The sequence below is a fragment of the Penicillium cosmopolitanum genome (genome assembly GCF_028827165.1).
Source record: "Penicillium cosmopolitanum strain IBT 29677 chromosome Unknown utg000011l:1.0-3548175.0:1.0-3550911.0, whole genome shotgun sequence".
In the NCBI taxonomy this organism is placed as follows: domain Eukaryota; kingdom Fungi; phylum Ascomycota; class Eurotiomycetes; order Eurotiales; family Aspergillaceae; genus Penicillium; species Penicillium cosmopolitanum.
Window position 1 is genome coordinate 1,858,755 of NW_026622681.1, and position 18,350 is coordinate 1,877,104.

General features: G+C 52.1%; 8 protein-coding genes across 8 annotated transcripts; 6 read left to right on the top strand and 2 right to left on the bottom strand.

The window, feature by feature from the left end:
• Window positions 1–352: 352 nt before the first annotated feature.
• Window positions 353–1,330, top strand: rip1 (ubiquinol--cytochrome-c reductase catalytic subunit RIP1; the record flags this gene model as incomplete). Its single annotated transcript, XM_056636832.1, has 3 exons — window positions 353–644; window positions 823–911; window positions 998–1,330. 3 exons carry the CDS (start codon window positions 353–355, stop codon window positions 1,328–1,330), a joined length of 714 nt encoding a protein of 237 aa, XP_056482862.1.
• A 757-nt stretch (window positions 1,331–2,087) lies between these two features.
• On the bottom strand, window positions 2,088–3,629 carry she9 (putative mitochondrion biogenesis protein (She9); the record flags this gene model as incomplete). Its single annotated transcript, XM_056636833.1, has 1 exon — window positions 2,088–3,629. One exon carries the CDS (start codon window positions 3,627–3,629, stop codon window positions 2,088–2,090), a length of 1,542 nt encoding a protein of 513 aa, XP_056482863.1.
• Window positions 3,630–4,762: 1,133 nt separating this feature from the next.
• On the bottom strand, window positions 4,763–5,369 carry N7509_012197 (putative stress response RCI peptide; the record flags this gene model as incomplete). Its single annotated transcript, XM_056636834.1, has 2 exons — window positions 4,763–5,196; window positions 5,312–5,369. The coding sequence occupies 2 exons, from the start codon at window positions 5,367–5,369 to the stop codon at window positions 4,763–4,765; spliced, it is 492 nt and encodes a 163-aa protein (XP_056482864.1).
• Window positions 5,370–7,053: 1,684 nt separating this feature from the next.
• N7509_012198 (SH3 domain protein) lies at window positions 7,054–8,430 on the top strand (the record flags this gene model as incomplete). Its single annotated transcript, XM_056636835.1, has 1 exon — window positions 7,054–8,430. The coding sequence occupies one exon, from the start codon at window positions 7,054–7,056 to the stop codon at window positions 8,428–8,430; it is 1,377 nt and encodes a 458-aa protein (XP_056482865.1).
• A 357-nt stretch (window positions 8,431–8,787) lies between these two features.
• On the top strand, window positions 8,788–10,152 carry N7509_012199 (glutathione S-transferase family protein; the record flags this gene model as incomplete). The annotated part of the gene is made up of 4 exons (XM_056636836.1): window positions 8,788–8,808; window positions 9,266–9,403; window positions 9,502–9,843; window positions 9,943–10,152. The coding sequence occupies 4 exons, from the start codon at window positions 8,788–8,790 to the stop codon at window positions 10,150–10,152; spliced, it is 711 nt and encodes a 236-aa protein (XP_056482866.1).
• Window positions 10,153–11,097: 945 nt separating this feature from the next.
• Window positions 11,098–11,847, top strand: N7509_012200 (actin-binding ADF family protein; the record flags this gene model as incomplete). Its single annotated transcript, XM_056636837.1, has 5 exons — window positions 11,098–11,103; window positions 11,170–11,180; window positions 11,251–11,496; window positions 11,568–11,616; window positions 11,710–11,847. The coding sequence occupies 5 exons, from the start codon at window positions 11,098–11,100 to the stop codon at window positions 11,845–11,847; spliced, it is 450 nt and encodes a 149-aa protein (XP_056482867.1).
• A 922-nt stretch (window positions 11,848–12,769) lies between these two features.
• N7509_012201 (cytochrome c oxidase subunit IV family protein) lies at window positions 12,770–13,625 on the top strand (the record flags this gene model as incomplete). Its single annotated transcript, XM_056636838.1, has 3 exons — window positions 12,770–13,019; window positions 13,205–13,398; window positions 13,536–13,625. 3 exons carry the CDS (start codon window positions 12,770–12,772, stop codon window positions 13,623–13,625), a joined length of 534 nt encoding a protein of 177 aa, XP_056482868.1.
• A 1,198-nt stretch (window positions 13,626–14,823) lies between these two features.
• Window positions 14,824–16,919, top strand: N7509_012202 (F1F0 ATP synthase subunit beta; the record flags this gene model as incomplete). The annotated part of the gene is made up of 6 exons (XM_056636839.1): window positions 14,824–14,834; window positions 14,932–15,101; window positions 15,241–15,326; window positions 15,392–15,434; window positions 15,606–15,922; window positions 15,987–16,919. The coding sequence occupies 6 exons, from the start codon at window positions 14,824–14,826 to the stop codon at window positions 16,917–16,919; spliced, it is 1,560 nt and encodes a 519-aa protein (XP_056482869.1).
• Window positions 16,920–18,350: the final 1,431 nt, after the last annotated feature.

Consider the following 18,350-nt stretch of genomic DNA (forward strand, 5'->3'; position numbering starts at 1 on the left):
GGACGTCTCGGGAGCGGCTACTGTAGATACCAGCGGGAATAATGGTCAGGAAAAGAAAGTGTTTCACTGTTTAAATGATCAATGATACCCCGAGTAGGAGAATAGAATTAAAATTGCATTATTTACTCTAATTTCAGTACATATATGGACTCGACAGCGTACTAACTGTAGCACTTACACTCGGCAAGGTGTCGGCGACCCGCTCAGCCAATCAGAGGCCGCGTGATTCCGATCGCTAGCGAAAGCTCTGGCTCCAACTTCACTTCCGACTTCATCCACCTCCTACTCCCCCTACCCACTCGCAACCACTCACTCCCCCAATTGCGGACATACCCTTCGTGGTCAACTCACCATGTCGCTCTCCTCCGCTTCCAGCACTCTGCTGCGCACTTGCGCTCGCCAGCAGCTGCCCACCTCCCGCGCCGCCGTCACCTCCTGCCAACAGCGGAGGGGAGTTGCCGATGCGAAGTCCTCCTTCGAGAGCCCCTTCGCCACCGCCAACGAGCGTGGCTCGACTCTGAAGATCCCCAACTTCAGCAAATACCAGTCCAAGAACAGCCCCCGCTCCAACCAGGTCTTCTCCTACTTCATGGCTGGCACCATGGGTCTGGCTACCGCCGTCGGTGCCAAGGCCACCGTTCAGGGTACGTTCCCTCTTTACCTTTTACTTTCCCGATGCAAATGAGATGGATGGATGCAATAAACGACTGTGGAGGAAGATAAAGGAAGCAATTGATCGGGAGTGACGATATCCGGGGCATCATACACACGTGGTGGTGAGATTTGGGCGACATCGTGACTGACCGCGTGTTTCACCTACAGATTTCCTGGTCAACATGTCCGCCTCCGCCGACGTCCTGGCCCAGGCCAAGGTTGAGATCTCTCTCGGTGCTATCCCCGAGGGCAAGAACGTATGTGTTTTCTCCCTTCCCCCACACTCCGGGGACTTCTTCTCCTCTCGCCTCCTCTCCCCTCCAATCTCTAAACCCATCAATAGGTCATCATCAAGTGGCGTGGTAAGCCCGTTTTCATCCGTCACCGTACCCAGGGTGAGATCGACGAGGCCCGCGAGATCAAGTGGGAGGGTCTCCGTGATCCTCAGCGTGATGAGGACCGCGCCCAGCGCCCCGAGTGGCTGGTCATGCTGGGTGTCTGCACCCACTTGGGTTGTGTGCCCATCGGTGAGGCCGGTGACTTTGGCGGCTGGTTCTGCCCCTGCCACGGCTCCCACTACGATATCTCCGGTCGTATTCGCAAGGGCCCTGCCCCTCTGAACCTGGAGGTTCCCGCTTACAACTTCCCCGAGGATGACACTCTCGTCATCGGATAAACGGATCGCCCGAACAACAATTCCTCATCATAAACAAAACGCCTGGAAAGCCGAACTTCTTCTGTGCGTCGGAAAATGATCCCTTGTTGAGAGTTAGACCAGTGTTTTGGTTGCTTGGGTAAAGACATTTCATCGTGTCTTTGTGTATGTGCTTGTGATTCTCTTTTCCTTTTCCTTTTCCTTTTATCCCTTGTGTTTTAGACAGAGCGGGCCGTGTGTGTCGTGTCAAGATTAAAGAGACCGTGTTTAATTATGGACAAAAAATGAGCCTCTTTCATACCTTTTACACTGTTGTCCTTGGTCCTCGGCCCTCGCCTCCATTGATCTACGGATTGTCTCTTTTCTGGAGAACCCTCTACTCCGGCTGTTCCGCCTAACTGGGTGTCTCCTTGAGTACAGTACATACCTTGTGTTCTATATTTGCCAGTGTATTGCCTAGTCATGACATTTCTTTTGTTATCCACATTCTCGCCTTTGCTAGCTAATATCTAGGTTCCCTGTAAGAGTGGATGAGACGGATCGTGGCTACCAGTATATCGAGGGCTTCGGTGGTGGGAATTTCTTTTTCGATAACAGTACATGGGGTTCTGATAACCCAAATAATTCTATCTCTTCATCTGTACATGTATTTTGACCAATTAGTCACAGGGGATATGTAGCAAAGCCTCGATGTCAGGCGTGAGATCTAAGATGAACAACATCCTACAAGATCTCTTTCCTTTCCTGTCCGCCATGTACAATCAGATCCAAGGGCCTTCTATCGGGGATTTACCAAGGCAATCACCAAGCCCATCACGGCTGCACCGGCTGCGGCACTTTGAATAGAAGCGACGGTAAGATCACGTTGTGAAGTAGAGACGCTGCGCTCGCTGAAGAGTTCATTGAAAGCGGTCTGCCAGTATTCAAGGGAGAGAGGCGAGGAGGAGATATTAGAGAGACGGGAGTAAAGAGACTCGGGAGTAGCCGTGGGTGGTGTCTCAGACACGAGTGCGGCTGTGTTACTACTCTCCACTATTGGCTTCGCCGGCTCCTCGGTAGTAGAGGTCTCAAGGGTGGAGATAGAAGATTCGATCGCAGAATCAACCTGTTCGGGAGTAGCCGAGGCCAAAGCAGCGAAGGCGGGTGTAGTGCCTTCGGCAATCTCGGTGCGAATCAACGCCTTCTCCTTCTCAATAGCCTCAACAACCTTATCCTCGAAGCCCTTGACCAGTCGGCGCCGGCGCCATGGCTCCACAGCAATCTGGAATATCAGGAACAGCAGGACGTTGACACCCATAAGACCCCAGGTTCCCCAGGTACTCATGCGGCGGATCTTATCAGACCACACCTGCTCCTCGTGGTAGCGGGATAGAATGCTCTTGCTCAATGAAGCGGCCGCCTCTTCGGCCTCGCGCTCGGCGGCGGAGAGGGCTTCTTGCGTTTCCGCCTCAGCAACCTCATTGGTATGGTCGTTTCGGTAGAGAAGGGTGAATCGCTCCAGGTCTGTTGGAGACCAAGCGTGTTTGCGCTGGAGGAGCTCATTGACTTCACGCTGGGAGGTCGAGCGACGGGTGATAGCGGCTGAGTATTCGTCCTTGGCTTTTCGAACGTTTGATCTGGCGGCTCGGAGTCGTTCCTCTATGTGGAACAAGAAGAAGTTAGCTCTAGATTCAAGATACGCGACCTGTTTTGGAGATATGCATGGGTTCTTACCTTGGCTGTGAATCTCGTTCTTCAAAGCTTCGATCCCAGAGTAGCCCGTCAAGTCGTTTAGACGCTGTCCAGCCACAAATACATTGGACTGGATATTATCCATCATAGTCGTGAATTGCTTCGACATCTGTGACCGACGACTCTCCAAATACGACGGGAGTCCGCCGCTCCGAACACCATCGGCACCTGTTTCCTGACTGTTTGCTTGCTCCGACTCCGTCCTATAAATTGACTCCTTCTCAACCTCCTGAGATGCCCCCTGCTCCGCGGCGCGATCGACCTCTACCGCGGAGGCATCCAGCGGAGGTTCCTTGCCAACGGTCCCAGTCTCCGGGATGGGAATCGCGTCCGAGGAAGCCTCCTTTATAGCCTGGTGCAGTCTCTCCGCATCATTAATTGGCTTCCCTTTATCATCGTATGCTGAGTATAGTCCCGACTGTCGGCGGAACCGGCATTGGAGGCAGATTGAGAAGTTCCGCGTCGGGACAGCGGGAAAAGAGCTCGGCGGTGTCGGTCGGAAGATTGCGTGCAATGGTCTGGGTGTTGAGCGTGTGACTTGTAGAGTTGAACGGATGGATTGCCGAAGTAATAATGGCATGGACTGCATGGCCGATATGAGGGGCCTCGGGCCAGGAGGGGTTGTTGAGGAGTGTTGGAGTTCAAGTCCCGCGGAAGAGGAGCTGGACATCCCAATGGCATCTCGGAGCGGGTTGGGTCGGCCGCTTATCAGATGTCCTATCGACATCAATACAGATATGGTCTATGCATATTGAAGTATATTAACTAGGTATTCTCCGTGTTTATGGACCAAATAATTACTAATTTCTTTGTCTTTTTTCACATTCGAGAGCCTAGCCAGTCGCATTTGCTTAGTAGTGTGCCAGTGCTTGCCCTACTTCTCCCGATGCTCGGTGGTAGGTAGTAGTAGTAGTACTAGTATATATATCCCCACTGTTAATGTCAACTTAACTTCAAGTTCCAAACCCTCCAGGGCTGTCCAGGTGGAGGTTGAGCTGGACCTCGCTTGGAACCACTCGCATGTCGCTAGAATCTACCACAATAGCTCCAGCGGTCTAGTCTGTGTGCCTACAGGCTTTAACCGACCAGGCGTTTCCAACAAGATCCGAGTCCCGGACTGGTGGAGACGGGCTATCCAGACCTCCACCATCCTCACTACTAGTAGTACCTACCCAGGTATCAACGACAGACAACCTCGCAAGGAACTTAATCTATGACCTTGACGCTCTTGAGCACTACAACTTGAAGTGACCCGAGCTTACGGGCAGCTTGCTCTATCAGCGTGAACTCTACCCTGACGGATAGCGGGCACTCTGCAAGTTTTCTTCAAGCGTATGTCACCAAGATTTATGGAAGCAGGATATATTGATTAATTATCCATTGTTTCGACAAGTTCCACCTTGACCGATGAAAAATAATACAGCCCCGGAGAGGAGCCAACGAGCGACCGCTGTGATACAACAACCACCTCCACTGGATCCAGAGACAATAACGAGATTGAGTGGAATGGGAAATGGGAAAAGGAGCCGACTGCGAACCGGCTTATTGATAAGACAGCGATGAATAGGGAAAAAAAAGACTACAAAAAACATATTCTCGTCAAAGTCATAAAAGATCCGCCCTGGTGCGCTTACGATGAACCCAAGTGGTGTACACTTGGAAAGAAGATGAGACTCAGACTGAGACCATGGTAGCTGCTTAACAGCCATTCCACTTCGTACTTTAATCCTGGGTCTGAATCTTGTTGTCGCCCTTCACGGCTTCCGCGTATGTAGGCGGGGCATTTTGTCCACTGCTGCCCGCAGCACCCTCTTGCGGGTGATCGGGGGCCTTGTTACCAGATGGCTGGTTGCCCGAGGGGTTGGGCGCGGCATTCGAGTTGGATGGAGCTTGCTGGGTCGCGCCGTAGCTTCGCTGCTGGGAGGGGTGCTGGAGAGGCGGGTTTGAAACATAGTAGTAGGTCACGCGGCCATTTTCCAAGTCACGGCGCTGGCTGGAGCCACCAGGGATGGGCTCATAGGCGACGTTGTCATAGTCGGGATCCGGGTATTTGAGGATGATATACCAGGCGTGTATAAGGCCCGGGACGTAGCCCAGTAGACAGAGGGCGATATTGATGATGGAGTCGGCAGTGCAGATCCCCGCCTTGATCCAGACTGATGGGGGGGGCGCGAGACGGGTTAGCGTTTCCATAGTCATATGGATTTATCGGAAGATAGTAAGGGGATAACTACTAGTAGTCGACCCTCACGATCATCGGGGTGGGCTTACCAGCAATAGGTGGGAAGAGAATGGCCAACACGGCCAGGAAGACATCGGAGCTACACATGGCGCCAGACGGAAGGGGGAAGTGAGATTGCGCTCTATCACCTGCAGGAGAGCGAGTGTGTGGGTGAATGACGAGGTCTGAGAACGAGAAGAAATTTAATGGACGAGGGAGCTGGTATGTATCGCAAGGAACCACTTTTTTCCCAGGAACAAAGTGATGAACATGAACTTGGAGGAGTAAATGGAGATGGTGATGGCAATTGCAATTGTCGTGGTGCTGAGTGGCAGCCTGCTCCAGATCAGATGACGTTGATCATGTGATGCATCAACAGTAACCATGGTACACTCCATCTACATCTACATCTACATCTACATACTACATCTATATCTATGTATATCTAGGGATATATCTTATGGCAGACATATTGTCACTAACCATTGGCAATACCAATACTTCAAGTTCTCTTTCTGCAGAGTCACTCCCATTCTGCGCCGGGATCAGCCGTGCAGACTCAGTTTCGGTGACATCTGCAACGCCCCTCGCGGATAGCTCACATCATTTTGTGCAGGATGCAAGGCAGCGGATTCCCGGTGGCTGCGTAGAGGTTACCGAGGAATCTGTACTCCGCCCTCTTCGTCTTGTACTGTACAGATCCAAAATCAAATCCCAAATTGGCGCGGGTGGGTGATAGCGATCGTCGATGGGTCCTCGGTCAAGCTGGTGAGTGGAGGATGAAACACGCCAACTCACCAAACAGGCTTAGACAGGCACGGCTTAGAAACACCGTTGGGCTCGGCCCCTTTTTGTGTACAGTACGAGGTACTCTGCGTACACTGTAAACAGCTGTTCTCTGCCTAGTTCCAGGTTCTAGGTCCAGCCTCTCTCTCAGGCACGGGTGGTTCGCAGTCAAGTTCGTCTCACCCCTGGGAAATCGGGTCCTCCCCAGCCCACCCCGACTCCACCCCAAAGTCACACACCTCACACCTCACTCTTCACCTTTAGCACTTGGCCTTTCTCCTCCTCGTCTCTCCTCTCGATTGGTCATCCATTCTCTCCAATTCTCCCACTTCGATTCAATTTGATCGAGAGAGCGCCTCCGGGGGTGCTCGATCTTTCCTTCCTGCGGGTCCCACGGCATTGTCCACCCGAAAGTCACTCGTTTATCCTGCCCTTCTCTTCGCGCCTTTTTTTCTTCCTTCCTTTCCCTTTCGAGCTTGACGCTACTCTCCGGTGGCCTGTGGTCGACCTCTTCCCTCAAGATTTTAGCAGAGAAAAATTCAACCTCGACATGCGATTTGTATAATCTCCGGCTCTCGACCATACCTTGACACATTCCACACGCCCACATTCCTCGGTTCGCGCGTGGACCATTGAGGGTCTTCTTCACCCGGCATGGCGAACTCATGTCTTTCTCTATCAGGGTCGACTGCCTGTTCTGCCTGGAGAAGCGCTTCGGTATCGACCAATTCGAGCCAACATGCGGACTTGTGAGTCGACCCGTTCAAATTCTCGATCTGAGATGGGATTCAATCGGATGCGCTAACTCAATAACCACAGCCCATGGCTAGAGAATGTTTCTAATTTGACTTCTTTCGATCAATCTCTGAGCGATTACGTTCAGGGAACTTATGTTACTTCACAGTAAGTGTGGCTAGCAACGACTGAGGTGAAGGTACCGTGTGGCTAACCCAAGGCGCGTAGTTTTTCCGAAGTATTGGGCTGCGAAGGCCTGAACAACAGCGCAATGAACGACTACTACAGCCAATACACCACCAGTGTGATCTGCAGCAGCCTCATCCAGAGCTCCAAGTCGGACTGCGACTTGTCTGACACAGAATCCGAACCGCTATGTGCCGAGTCCTGCGCACTTTGGGCCACAAGCGAACAAGAAATCATGGTCAACAGCAATCTTTGCTCTGGTACCGACGAAGACTATATGAAACAGATCCGCGCCGATTTCACTGTTTGCTCATCGCCATCCAACTCCCTTAGCGGTAGTTGTGTCAAAGGATCCGACAACGAATCAAAGAACTGCGGTTTTTCGTCCAACACGATCGGTCTCTGCACGTACTGTGCTTCAAGCTCTCCCAATTCGACCGACACATGCTGTGTAAGCGCCAATGCCACCTCCCGTTGCGATGGAGTTTCGATCCCAGCCGCAACTGTCACTCTCCAGCCAATTGTGACTACTTCCGCGGCAGCTGATGCCGATACCTCGAACAAGGGCTTGTCTGGAGGTGCAATCGCTGGAATTGTAATCGGTTCTGTTGTCGCAGCTGCCATTTTGGCGGCCCTAGCAGCTTTACTTTGCATCCGCACCCGTCGCCGTAAACAATCACAGACTGATGCCGCACTCAACCAACCGAACCCACAAAGAAAAGGTGGCTCTCCATCTATGCAACAGACTGACAGCCCAACCAACATTAACATGGTCCCTGGAGGCCGTGTCACACGAATGTCTGCCTTACGCGAAATGCCAAGCTCCTCGCCCGCTTATTCGCGAACATCGCGGTCGATGTTTGGAGGTGGAGGAACCAAGGGCCCGTATAGTGATTCTTCTGACTCCGAGGCCATGGGTGCAAGCCCGGGGGCCATGTCAAGAAGTAGGAGTATCCCTCCTGTGACCGGAAAACGTCATGGCTCGCTTTCGAGCAGCTCTGCTCTGGCTGGACTAGAGAGCGATAGCTCGCCTCGCTCCGGCACGGCGAACACTTACTCTTCCCCGGAAGGTGTAACCAGTGGTCAGTCCGAGCAGCTGTCATACTTCCGCGACTACTACTCCCAAGATGAGATTCACCCCGGCGACAAGGTGGCTGCCCTGTGGGCATACTCTGCCCGGGCAGGCGATGAGTTCGAACTGGACCGCGGTGAGATGCTCAAGGTGATTGGTATTTGGGACGATGGCTGGGCCACTGGTGTCCGAATCCCCGAGCGGGCAGAAGACTACGACATTCATCGTGAGCAGCGCGACAGCGGTGTCTCTAGTGGCTCGCAACGGCCCGGTCCATCGCCAGCACCCTCCGGTGAAATCAAGGCATTCCCGCTTGTCTGCATCTGCCTTCCACAACATTGGCGAAAGATCATTGAAGGTGGAATAACAGAGGATGAAGATGAGCTTTGAGTCAAGGGAAAACAACTTTTTTCTTTTTCTTTCCCTTGATTTCATGCCCAATTACGCCTTGACGACAGCGTGTGCAGCATTGTCATTCGTCGCGCCAGCTTACGCGAAGAGTTCACCTATCCTTTTCCACCAGGCTGGCCACCGTCCTCTTCGATGCAGGTGGGATGATTGTGTTCAGTTTTCTTCGTATTCTATATACCCCCCTTCATTTTACGGCGATTCATATCTCGTCCTTTCCTTCTTAACCTTTTTCTTATCTTCTCCTTGATCTATTTCCCGCAAAACCGGACGCTGGCGCTACGGAGCAAGGTCCACTACCCCCAACCGAGGCTGGCCTTGATCGCGTTCTGTCTTCTTATGTACGGTCTCAGCCATCGGGTCCGTCCTGATGCGCGAGCCCCGACGTGTGGTCATTTGATGATTGCTTTCTAGTCCGGAGGATATTGGGATACCCTTTAGTGCACGCATTAATGTATGTACATAATTAGACTCGAATTTCATTGAAAAAGTTGACCTTGCACCCTACCATGTCCAAAAGTACTAGTATCTGCATACATATGTACTGTGTAGCACGACAGGCCGGGGTGGACCACTGGGAAGTCCCATGGATGGCCGGCTCCCCCCACATTTCTGCATCATTTCTTATCCGCCTCGGGGTTAAGCGGGCACCGACCACGGCATCGATTTCGCCATTTGCTTTTACTAATCCATCCACCCCTCCACCGGATTTCGCGATGCCATAAATTATGGCGTCTCCCCTCCTTTTCTGGATCCAATCCAAGTTCCGACTTTACATCCCAACCACCCCCGATTAAAACCATGTCTTCTCTCCAAGATTATCCTCTATACAAACCGCGGCTGCCCATGGGCACACCGCGCCCACATTGCTCTCAAGGAGTCCGGCCTCGACTATGAAGAAGTCACCATTGACCTCGACACTCCCCGCGAGCCCTGGTATCTGGAAGTGAACCACGTATGTGACGTCGTTAAAGAACTTGGGACCATTCCCCCCCTCCCCATGCCCAGACCAAATACGAGGATATACGAATGTACTAACCTATATGTTACCAGCGTGGCCTTGTTCCCAGCCTGTCATACAACGGCGAGATCATCATCGAGTCCGGCATTGTTGCCCAATTCATCGCTGATGCCCACCCCTCCCATCTCTCCCCTCCTTCAGGCCCGGCCGAGAACGCTCTCTACCGGGCCCGCATTTCTCTCTTCGTCGATGCATTTATAAGCAAGATTCTCCCACCTTTCTTCGCCGGTCTGCGCGCTACCAATGAGGCGGAGCGTGACACTGCTGCTGAGGACGTGCTCGCTGCTGTTAAGAAGGAGGTCGAGCCTCTGCTCGCTTCGACAGAGGGCAAGGGCCCGTTCTTTGGAGGTAGCGATAAGCTTACCCTGGCCGAGGTATGTCATCATTCTCTCTTCCCTTCCTCTTTACCCTTTGCTACTTTCCAAACTTCATATATGCCTGGACATAATGCTGATATATTTCACCTACACCAGGTTCAAACTGGTTCCTTCGTGCTCCGCTTACTGGGATTCGCTAAGCCCGAGCACGGTCTGGTGAGTGCCAAGCTGCCTAAACTGTTGGAGCAGACCCCACGCTTCAAGCGGTGGGCGGAGGCCACCGTTGCCCATGAGAGTGTCAATTTTATTTTCAACGAGAAGGCCGTCGCCGATCGCACTCGCTCCAGATTTGCCCCGAAGGCTTAGGCTGCTAGATTCATTATGTTGGAGAGGTCTGCCGGTATTGGCCGAGTGTGCTCCTAATTGTGACGCCTAGCTAAATATTTGACGTTGGTATGAATTGGATGTCATGAGTGTTATGAATTTGAGATGTTGCAATTTAATCACATAAGGGAGATACATCATACTTATGTGTCTTATAGAAGTAGGATGTATACATATGTGCGAACAGTAAATTGCGGAGGCACTGACGTGTCGGCGGAGTGTTCCATGGTTGGGCTTTGCTCCAAATTTAGACTGCAGGCAGGGAGACCCTAAACATGTACTACTCCGTACATGAACAACAGGTAGAAATTGTGGATTCATGTACATCAAAGCATGTCATGCAGATTCACCAGGTGGTGTGATCCTCCACCTACTGCCGGTGCCGCAGAACTGGGAATTCACACTTGTGCTTAGCAATAGTAGATATAGTTATGGTACAAGTACATTGTGTACCTTTGGCTGTGGCGGGACAAAATCAAAGCTGGGAACCTCGTCAAGATTTGATGGATGCCTGACAGGCAATAATAAATTTCTCCAATAAATAGATTTAAATCATCAGCATCAGATCCTTTCGCCCTACCATCCTTATCGTAATTCTTCCTCCAAGTTATACTTTACCCCGGTGCTTTGTTTATTGCCCCCCTCTAGGTGTCCCAGTATCACGTGCAGCATCCCCCCCCACCATCGCAACACCTGGGCAACATCCCCTCCGCTTCCTCCATCACCCCCCCCATCTATCCTCCATTTTCCTTGTCTTTACTTCTCTGTAAGTTTTATCCAGCAATCTATTCATGAGCGCTGCCGGGAACTTATCCCACTCGCCATGGAGGTTTTTCCTTCGGGGCTTCAGCCGCTGACATCGTTGTGCCTTCAGCCTAGGCGACCGGTCGTCCCCCTTTTCCTCATCTCTCATCTACAGAAGCAATCATGTCGGTTCGTATAATTCTTACTCCTTTTTATGCATTGTATCAAAATATACTAACGCAAATTCTTTCGCAGCTCGCATCTGGGTACGCTTTCAATCCAAGCTCTTTCCCCTCCCCACTCACGACCAATCCCTCATTGATATTCGATTTACAGTGTCTCCGTCCACGATGACTGCATCGACGCATTCAACGCTCTGCGCATGAGCCGCAAGGTCAAGTACGTCATCTACAAGATCACCGACGACTTGAAGCAGATTGTTGTCGAGGAGCAGAGCGAGGAAGAGGACTACGAGATCTTCCGTGAGAAGCTGGCTTCTGCCAAAGACGCTAAGGGCAACCCTGCTCCCCGTTACGCCACTTACGACGTCGAGTACGATCTCGGTGGTGGTGAGGGCAAGCGGTATGTTCCTCCTATATATCTCTCTTCAACCGAACGAGAACCGCCCCCACTAATACCGTTGGAAACTACAGAAGCAAGATCATCTTCATCTCCTGGGTTCCCCAAGACACCCCCACTCGTGTATGTTCAAATCCCATGGAATTGACCCCCAGCATCCTACATGGGATTCATAGAGCCAAAAGAGAACCCTTGCTAATCCCTTCCTTTTCTCAGCTATCCATGGTGTATGCCAGCACTCGTGAGGTCCTCAAGAACGCTCTGAACGTTGCCAACTCCATCCACGCCGACGACAAGTCCGAGATTGAGTGGAGCGCCGTCCTCGCCGAGGCCAGCGGTGGCAAGGCTAAATAGATGATGAGCGCCGGCTGGGTCCGGGCCGCGTGATCGATAGGGGAATAACATACCCTCGGAGGCGCTACGGCACGAACAATCCATAACCTTCTCTGCACACCGTTCTCCCTCTTCTTTTTTTCTTCCTAGTTGCAATGCAAAGACCGTTACGACTTGGCCTGTTTCCTTTCCCTATGGGAATCCATCGATGCAATCTCTCCTCCCGTTGTCTCTTCTTCTTTTGGAGTGATTAACCCCGCTGCTGTTGAGACTGCTGATGTTGAGGTTGCGAGATTGAGTCCAGCGTTTTCCCTGGATAGATGTGTGCAGGTTTTGCGTGGTAGGGTACGAATGGCACGAATTTTCTAAAACAAAAAAAGGGAAATGCCCCTGGGACCTGTAGATAGTACTCGGGAAATGGCAATTTCAATTTGACATCCTATAGCTTTATCTTCTTGCAAGATTGTCGTGTGGCTGGTGGTAGTACAAACCGAGCCGCTGTGCCACTGGTGGGCGGGAGTAGGCAGGGAGGCTAGAATGTATATAAAATAGGGTAGGACATTTTGCCAAATAAAAATAAATGAAAGAATAGGCCCAATTGCCCGGGACAAGCAATATTCCTAGGCTGCTGTGGCATATATCGTATGATGAGAATGATGATGCTTCTCACTGGCGGCCAACCGGGCGTGGCGGAGAGCAGCCAATCAGAGAGCAGCCAAACCGCGAACGACGCTAAGCCGGAAACCTCGACTTTCCCAAACGACCAAGTTGAACAACTTCAGTCCTTCTCCATATCCCTCGACCACCACCACCCCCTCCACTCTCTCCCCCAGTCGAGTCGACTCGCGGTTCCGGACTTTGCTGGTCACGGTCTCCCTCTTCAACAATCCTCATCAATTAACTCGATTTCGACGTGGTGCCACCACCTCCCACCTGCCGCACAATGTTTCTTCGCTCCCTCGCTCGCGCTGCTCCTCGCAGCCCGGCTGCCATCCGCGCCGGCCCAATTGCCTCTGTGAACTCGATCCAGGCTCGCTTTGCTTCCGAGCACGCCATTGCCAACCCTACCATCGCCGGTATCGAGAAGCGCTGGGAGGGTATGCCCCCTCAGGAGCAGGCCGACCTGTGGATGTCTCTCCGTGACCGCATGAAGGTCGACTGGCACCAGATGACCATCCAGGAGAAGAAGGCCGGTACGTAATTATCCTCTGGCAGCATTTGTTCGTCGTTGCATCTGCTTTTCCCACTACCCTGCGACATCCGAGGGCCAAATTTCAATACCCCCTCATCCACCCGGATGTCATCCCATACCCTCTCTTTCTGGTGTTTTATATCTATACCCAATCCCACTAACATGATCTCTTCTCCCTCTCTCTAGCCTACTGGATTGCCTTCGGTCCCCACGGCCCCCGTGCCCAGGCCCCTAAGGGTGAGGGCTGGAAGGTCTTCTTCAAGGTCACCCAGCTCACCCTCGTCTCCTTCGCCCTGTTCTATGCCATCCACCTCTTCGCCAAGCCCCAGCCCAAGACCATGTCCAAGGAGTGGCAGGAAGCCTCCAACGAATATGCCAAGGTACGTACTCTTCGCCCTCGAATTCGGGTGCGGTATCGGTCGCGGTCGCGTCCGCGCCAATCCCGACCCCCCCGACCCCGAACCTTGAACTTCGAAACAAGCATTTACTCACATATTCTTTCTTTCTTCCCTTACAGGCCGAGAAGATGAACCCCATCCACGGTATCAGCAAGCCTGGCTACGAGGGCAAGGGTTTCGTCCAGAGCCCTCCCCTTGAGAAGCAATAGATGGGTCGCGAACCCGATCGGGGGTGAATCCGACCTCAGATATTGACGTCGACCGGAACTGGGAGGTATTGTCGAGAAACCCCTGTCCTCTCATGGACTCGATTCTCGACAAATTGCTCAGTCCGCCGGCGCAGGGCTGAGCGGGTTCATGCCCATATTTTCTGTCACCCTGTCCTTTTTACCGCTCGCAAGCATCCCAAAATGCGTGTATCTCGTACTGTGCTATAATCAATGTATCTCCTTTGTAGCCATAGAGAAATATGTTGGCCTTTTTTTTGTTCTATTTTATCTACAGTGGTTGGTGGTTTTGCTGTTACAGCTGGGCATTTCGACGTAGGTGGTAGGTGGTAGCTGTAGGTAGGCGGCCATGGCGTGGTGTCGCCGGAGGGATTCGGAACCTGCATGAGCTGGTGCGGAGAACCCCTGTCGGGGGAGGGAATGGTGGGTGGGAGGGGGTGTTCAGATGCATTTTAGGAAGGTTGTATTTTTAGTGATTTTTGGAGAATAAATGGTTGTTATTAGAGTACTAGTATCTAATGTTGAAGTATAAAGAGGGCAATATACCCCTAGGTCAATGGAGCTGACCCTAGAGCTCCAGGGCTCAGCAGACCGCGGATGGACGGGTGAAGGGCTCCGAGTTACACGTCAGAGATTTCCGGGTGAGCTGCGAGCTACCACAGGAAGGTAGTTTGGGAGGTGTCTGCACCACTAAGTCAATTGGAGTAGTATTTTTATAAAAAGATATTATTTCTAGTTATAATGCTATTGAGATATCTAGAAAATTATTATTCTATAGAGAATACTCCTACTAGTCCACTCGCTGTATAGTTCTGTGCCTGCATCCGGCGCCAAGCCTCCGGTGACGAGGGATTCCCTAGCAACGGCAAACCACACAATCACGCTCACCAGGAGTCAGGCAAGATGGGAGTCAATCAAGAGTATATGATAAATAATTTATATAAAAAAATAGTATACTATAGTTATAGTAATGGTAACTTAACGACAGAGGAATTTCCCTACAATGCTGGACAGACACTCGGTTCATCACGGGACCATCGGCAAAACCGCCCCGGAAAGGCTAAGGGCCCCCCCCGTTTCCATTCCCGCGAGAGTCCACCAACCTCTCCTCTTCTCTTCTTCCTTTTCCCTCTCCCCCCAAAACCACCTATCCCTACCACCTCTCTTCAACACCACCATCATGTTCAAGAGGTATGTCATCCGCCATCACTACCCGACCTTTCCATCCTCTCAACATCGACCTATTTTTTATCCCTCCCTTTCGACTTCTTCTAACCTTTTCTTCCAGCGGTCTCGCCCGGACCTTCGGGAGGGCTACTTACGCCCGGCCTTCCCCCGTCGCCCGCGCCTTCCAGCCTCTCCGCTCCTCTGCCCTGCCTGCCCTGTCTGCTCGCTTCGCCAGCTCCGAGACTGCTCAGGCCGGCAAGGTTCACCAGGTCATTGGTGCCGTCGTTGACGGTACGTCGCTCCCGACTCCCCTGGTTGATGGTCGACGCGAAAATCTTTTCCCTCGACCCAATCCATCCTCAAAACCATCGCAATCGATCTCAATCAACTCTCCTGGATATTCTCTGACATGACATTTCTCCTCCTACAGTGAAGTTCGAGGGTGACAAGCTCCCTGCCATTCTTAACGCTGTTGAGACCACCAACAACGGCCAGAAGCTCGTCCTGGAGGTTGCTGTACGTGCCCTCTGATTGGACCACCTTTCCATCCGCCCCCTGGACTCGAGCTAACCTTATCATAGCAACATCTGGGTGAGAATGTCGTCCGTACTATTGCCATGGACGGTAAGCTACATCCTCTCCCCCCCCCTTCCTGTCACCATTCGTCTCTTCCATCCCCCTGTTGAGCCACCGTGTTTGTCCCTTTCCTCACCGCTAAGGGGACCCACATCGGTCGGCCCGGCATTTTCCTGCCCTTCCTTGAAGTGACCCTTCCCATACTGACGCGCTATATAGGTACTGAGGGTCTGTCCCGTGGTGTCTCCGCTAAGGACACTGGTGCCCCCATCAAGGTCCCCGTCGGTGCCGGTACCCTGGGCCGTATCATCAACGTCACTGGTGACCCCATTGACGAGCGTGGTCCCGTCAAGGCCACCAAGTTCCTGCCTATCCACGCCGAGCCCCCTGCTTTCATTGAGCAGTCCACTTCCGCCGAGATTCTGGTCACTGGTATCAAGGTTGTCGATCTCCTTGCCCCCTACGCCCGTGGTGGTAAGATTGGTCTGTTCGGTGGTGCCGGTGTCGGTAAGACTGTCTTCATTCAGGAGCTGATTGTGAGTATTCCTTATATCAACACATATCAATCGATACCCTTGCTAATAATCTTACCCCATCCAGAACAACATCGCCAAGGCTCACGGTGGTTACTCCGTCTTCTGTGGTGTCGGTGAGCGTACCCGTGAGGGTAACGATCTGTACCACGAGATGCAGGAGACTGGTGTCATCCAGCTCGATGGCGAGTCCAAGGTCGCCCTGGTCTTCGGTCAGATGAACGAGCCCCCCGGAGCCCGTGCCCGTGTCGCCCTGACCGGTCTGACCATTGCCGAGTACTTCCGTGACGAGGAGGGACAGGATGTGCTGCTGTTCATTGACAACATTTTCCGTTTCACCCAGGCCGGTTCCGAGGTGTCTGCCCTGCTGGGTCGTATCCCCTCCGCTGTCGGTTACCAGCCCACCCTGGCTGTCGACATGGGTGGTATGCAGGAGCGTATCACCACCACCCAGAAGGGTTCTATCACTTCCGTCCAGGCCGTCTACGTGCCCGCTGACGATCTGACTGATCCTGCCCCCGCTACTACCTTCGCTCACTTGGACGCCACCACTGTGCTTTCCCGTGGTATTTCCGAGCTGGGTATCTACCCCGCTGTCGACCCTCTCGACTCCAAGTCCCGTATGCTCGACCCCCGTATCATCGGTGACGACCACTACAACACCGCCACCCGTGTCCAGCAGATGCTCCAGGAGTACAAGTCTCTCCAGGATATCATTGCCATTCTGGGTATGGATGAGTTGTCCGAGGCTGACAAGCTCACCGTCGAGCGTGCCCGTAAGCTCCAGCGTTTCCTGTCCCAGCCCTTCGCTGTCGCCCAGGTTTTCACTGGTATCGAGGGTACCCTGGTCGACCTGAAGGACACCATCCGCTCCTTCAAGGCCATCATCGCCGGTGAGGCTGATGACCTCCCCGAGAACGCCTTCTACATGGTTGGCGACATCGAGTCTGCCCGTGCCAAGGGTGAGAAGATTCTGGCTGAGCTCGAAGGCTCCGCCTAAATGTAACTTTATCAATTGCTAGCTAGCGGGCGCCATCCAACACAACCTTTTCGTGCCCTGTCTTCTCAAGAATACTTGACCCTACCTCTCTTCTTGAAATCTTACCCCCTCTTATTACTTTTTCGTGTTCCTTGATCTCTTCTTTGATTTCTTCTTGGTCTTTCGTGGGCTGGAATGGATTTCTTCTATGTTTGGAAATACGCTCCTGCCATGCCTTTTTTCATCTCGAATGCTTCAATTTTTCCCACCTTGTAGGAGAAGAGCAGAACAGATGAGATTATGCTACAGGATACCTTATTTCGCCATTCCTTAGCATATTAGTACCTTCACCCAGTCAACCCTGAAAGGGGAGCAGTGGTTCTTGAAGCGAACACATGCCGAAGAACGGAAATAGGAAAAGAAAAGCACATCCAACCTAGCGGAGCCGGACTTCGAAGCAAAACAGAGAACCAGAAAAGGGGAAACACGAGGAGAGGGTTTGATAGATCGAAGGAAGGAAAGGAAGGTATACTGTTCGGGAGGACAAGAAAAGGAAGGGAAAGATGTGCGTTTGTCTGTCTTGTATGTGAGCGAGTTACACTCAAATCTTTTTTTTGAAGTCTTTGGCCACCATTCCCCTACCCACCCCTACCCATCAACAACCCATCTTGCCTGGCCTGGCTTGTGTTTCATTATTGTGTATTTAGAGTTGAAAACCATGGCCCTGTGAGGCAACCCTAAATAACCTGGTGTCAATTGTATTTCCTTTGTGATGTGGCTGTTCTGAGTCTTTCTTAATAGTAGATATTAGTATCCTAGGATGGTAAACCTGTAGCTGTAGAGTTATCAGTACTAGTAATCTCTGGGGCTTTATTGCTTGTAGGATTATCAAGTTATACCCAGGAAGTAGTAGTATCTGGAGTAGAAAGTCCAACATGTCATTCATGCCTAACTTGGACAAGCACTGGATACCTAAGACTAGATAATCCCGGGCTAAAAGAAAAGGTTAATGGGTATAGTACGGAGTATACTAGGTATAGGATATGCTAGCCGAGCGGGTGAACCCCAGCGCAGGCAAAGAGGCGAATCCAGCCGAGCATACGAGTATAAACCGCCTAGCAAAGCTTAGCAGAGTCTAGCAGGATCCTACAGAAGGCAAAACAAAGACAAAACTGGGGAAGACGGGTCCACGCGAGCAACTAAGCTCTTTTCAAGCTTTGGGCTTGCTTTGTCTTGGGCACCACCGGCTTCCTACTGGTTTCCTGCTGGCTTCGTTCTCAGCCACATAAGCCGACCGCGAAAGAACTGCAGGAGAATTGCATGCGTTGTCACTCCAATTCGCCGCTAGTTCCTGATTTTACTGACCCAAAACCGCCCATTTCGATAGTGCGGTTTGGGGGACAAACAGGTTCCTGATCCCAATCCAGGATAGCTTGTGGTAAAGCGTTGGCA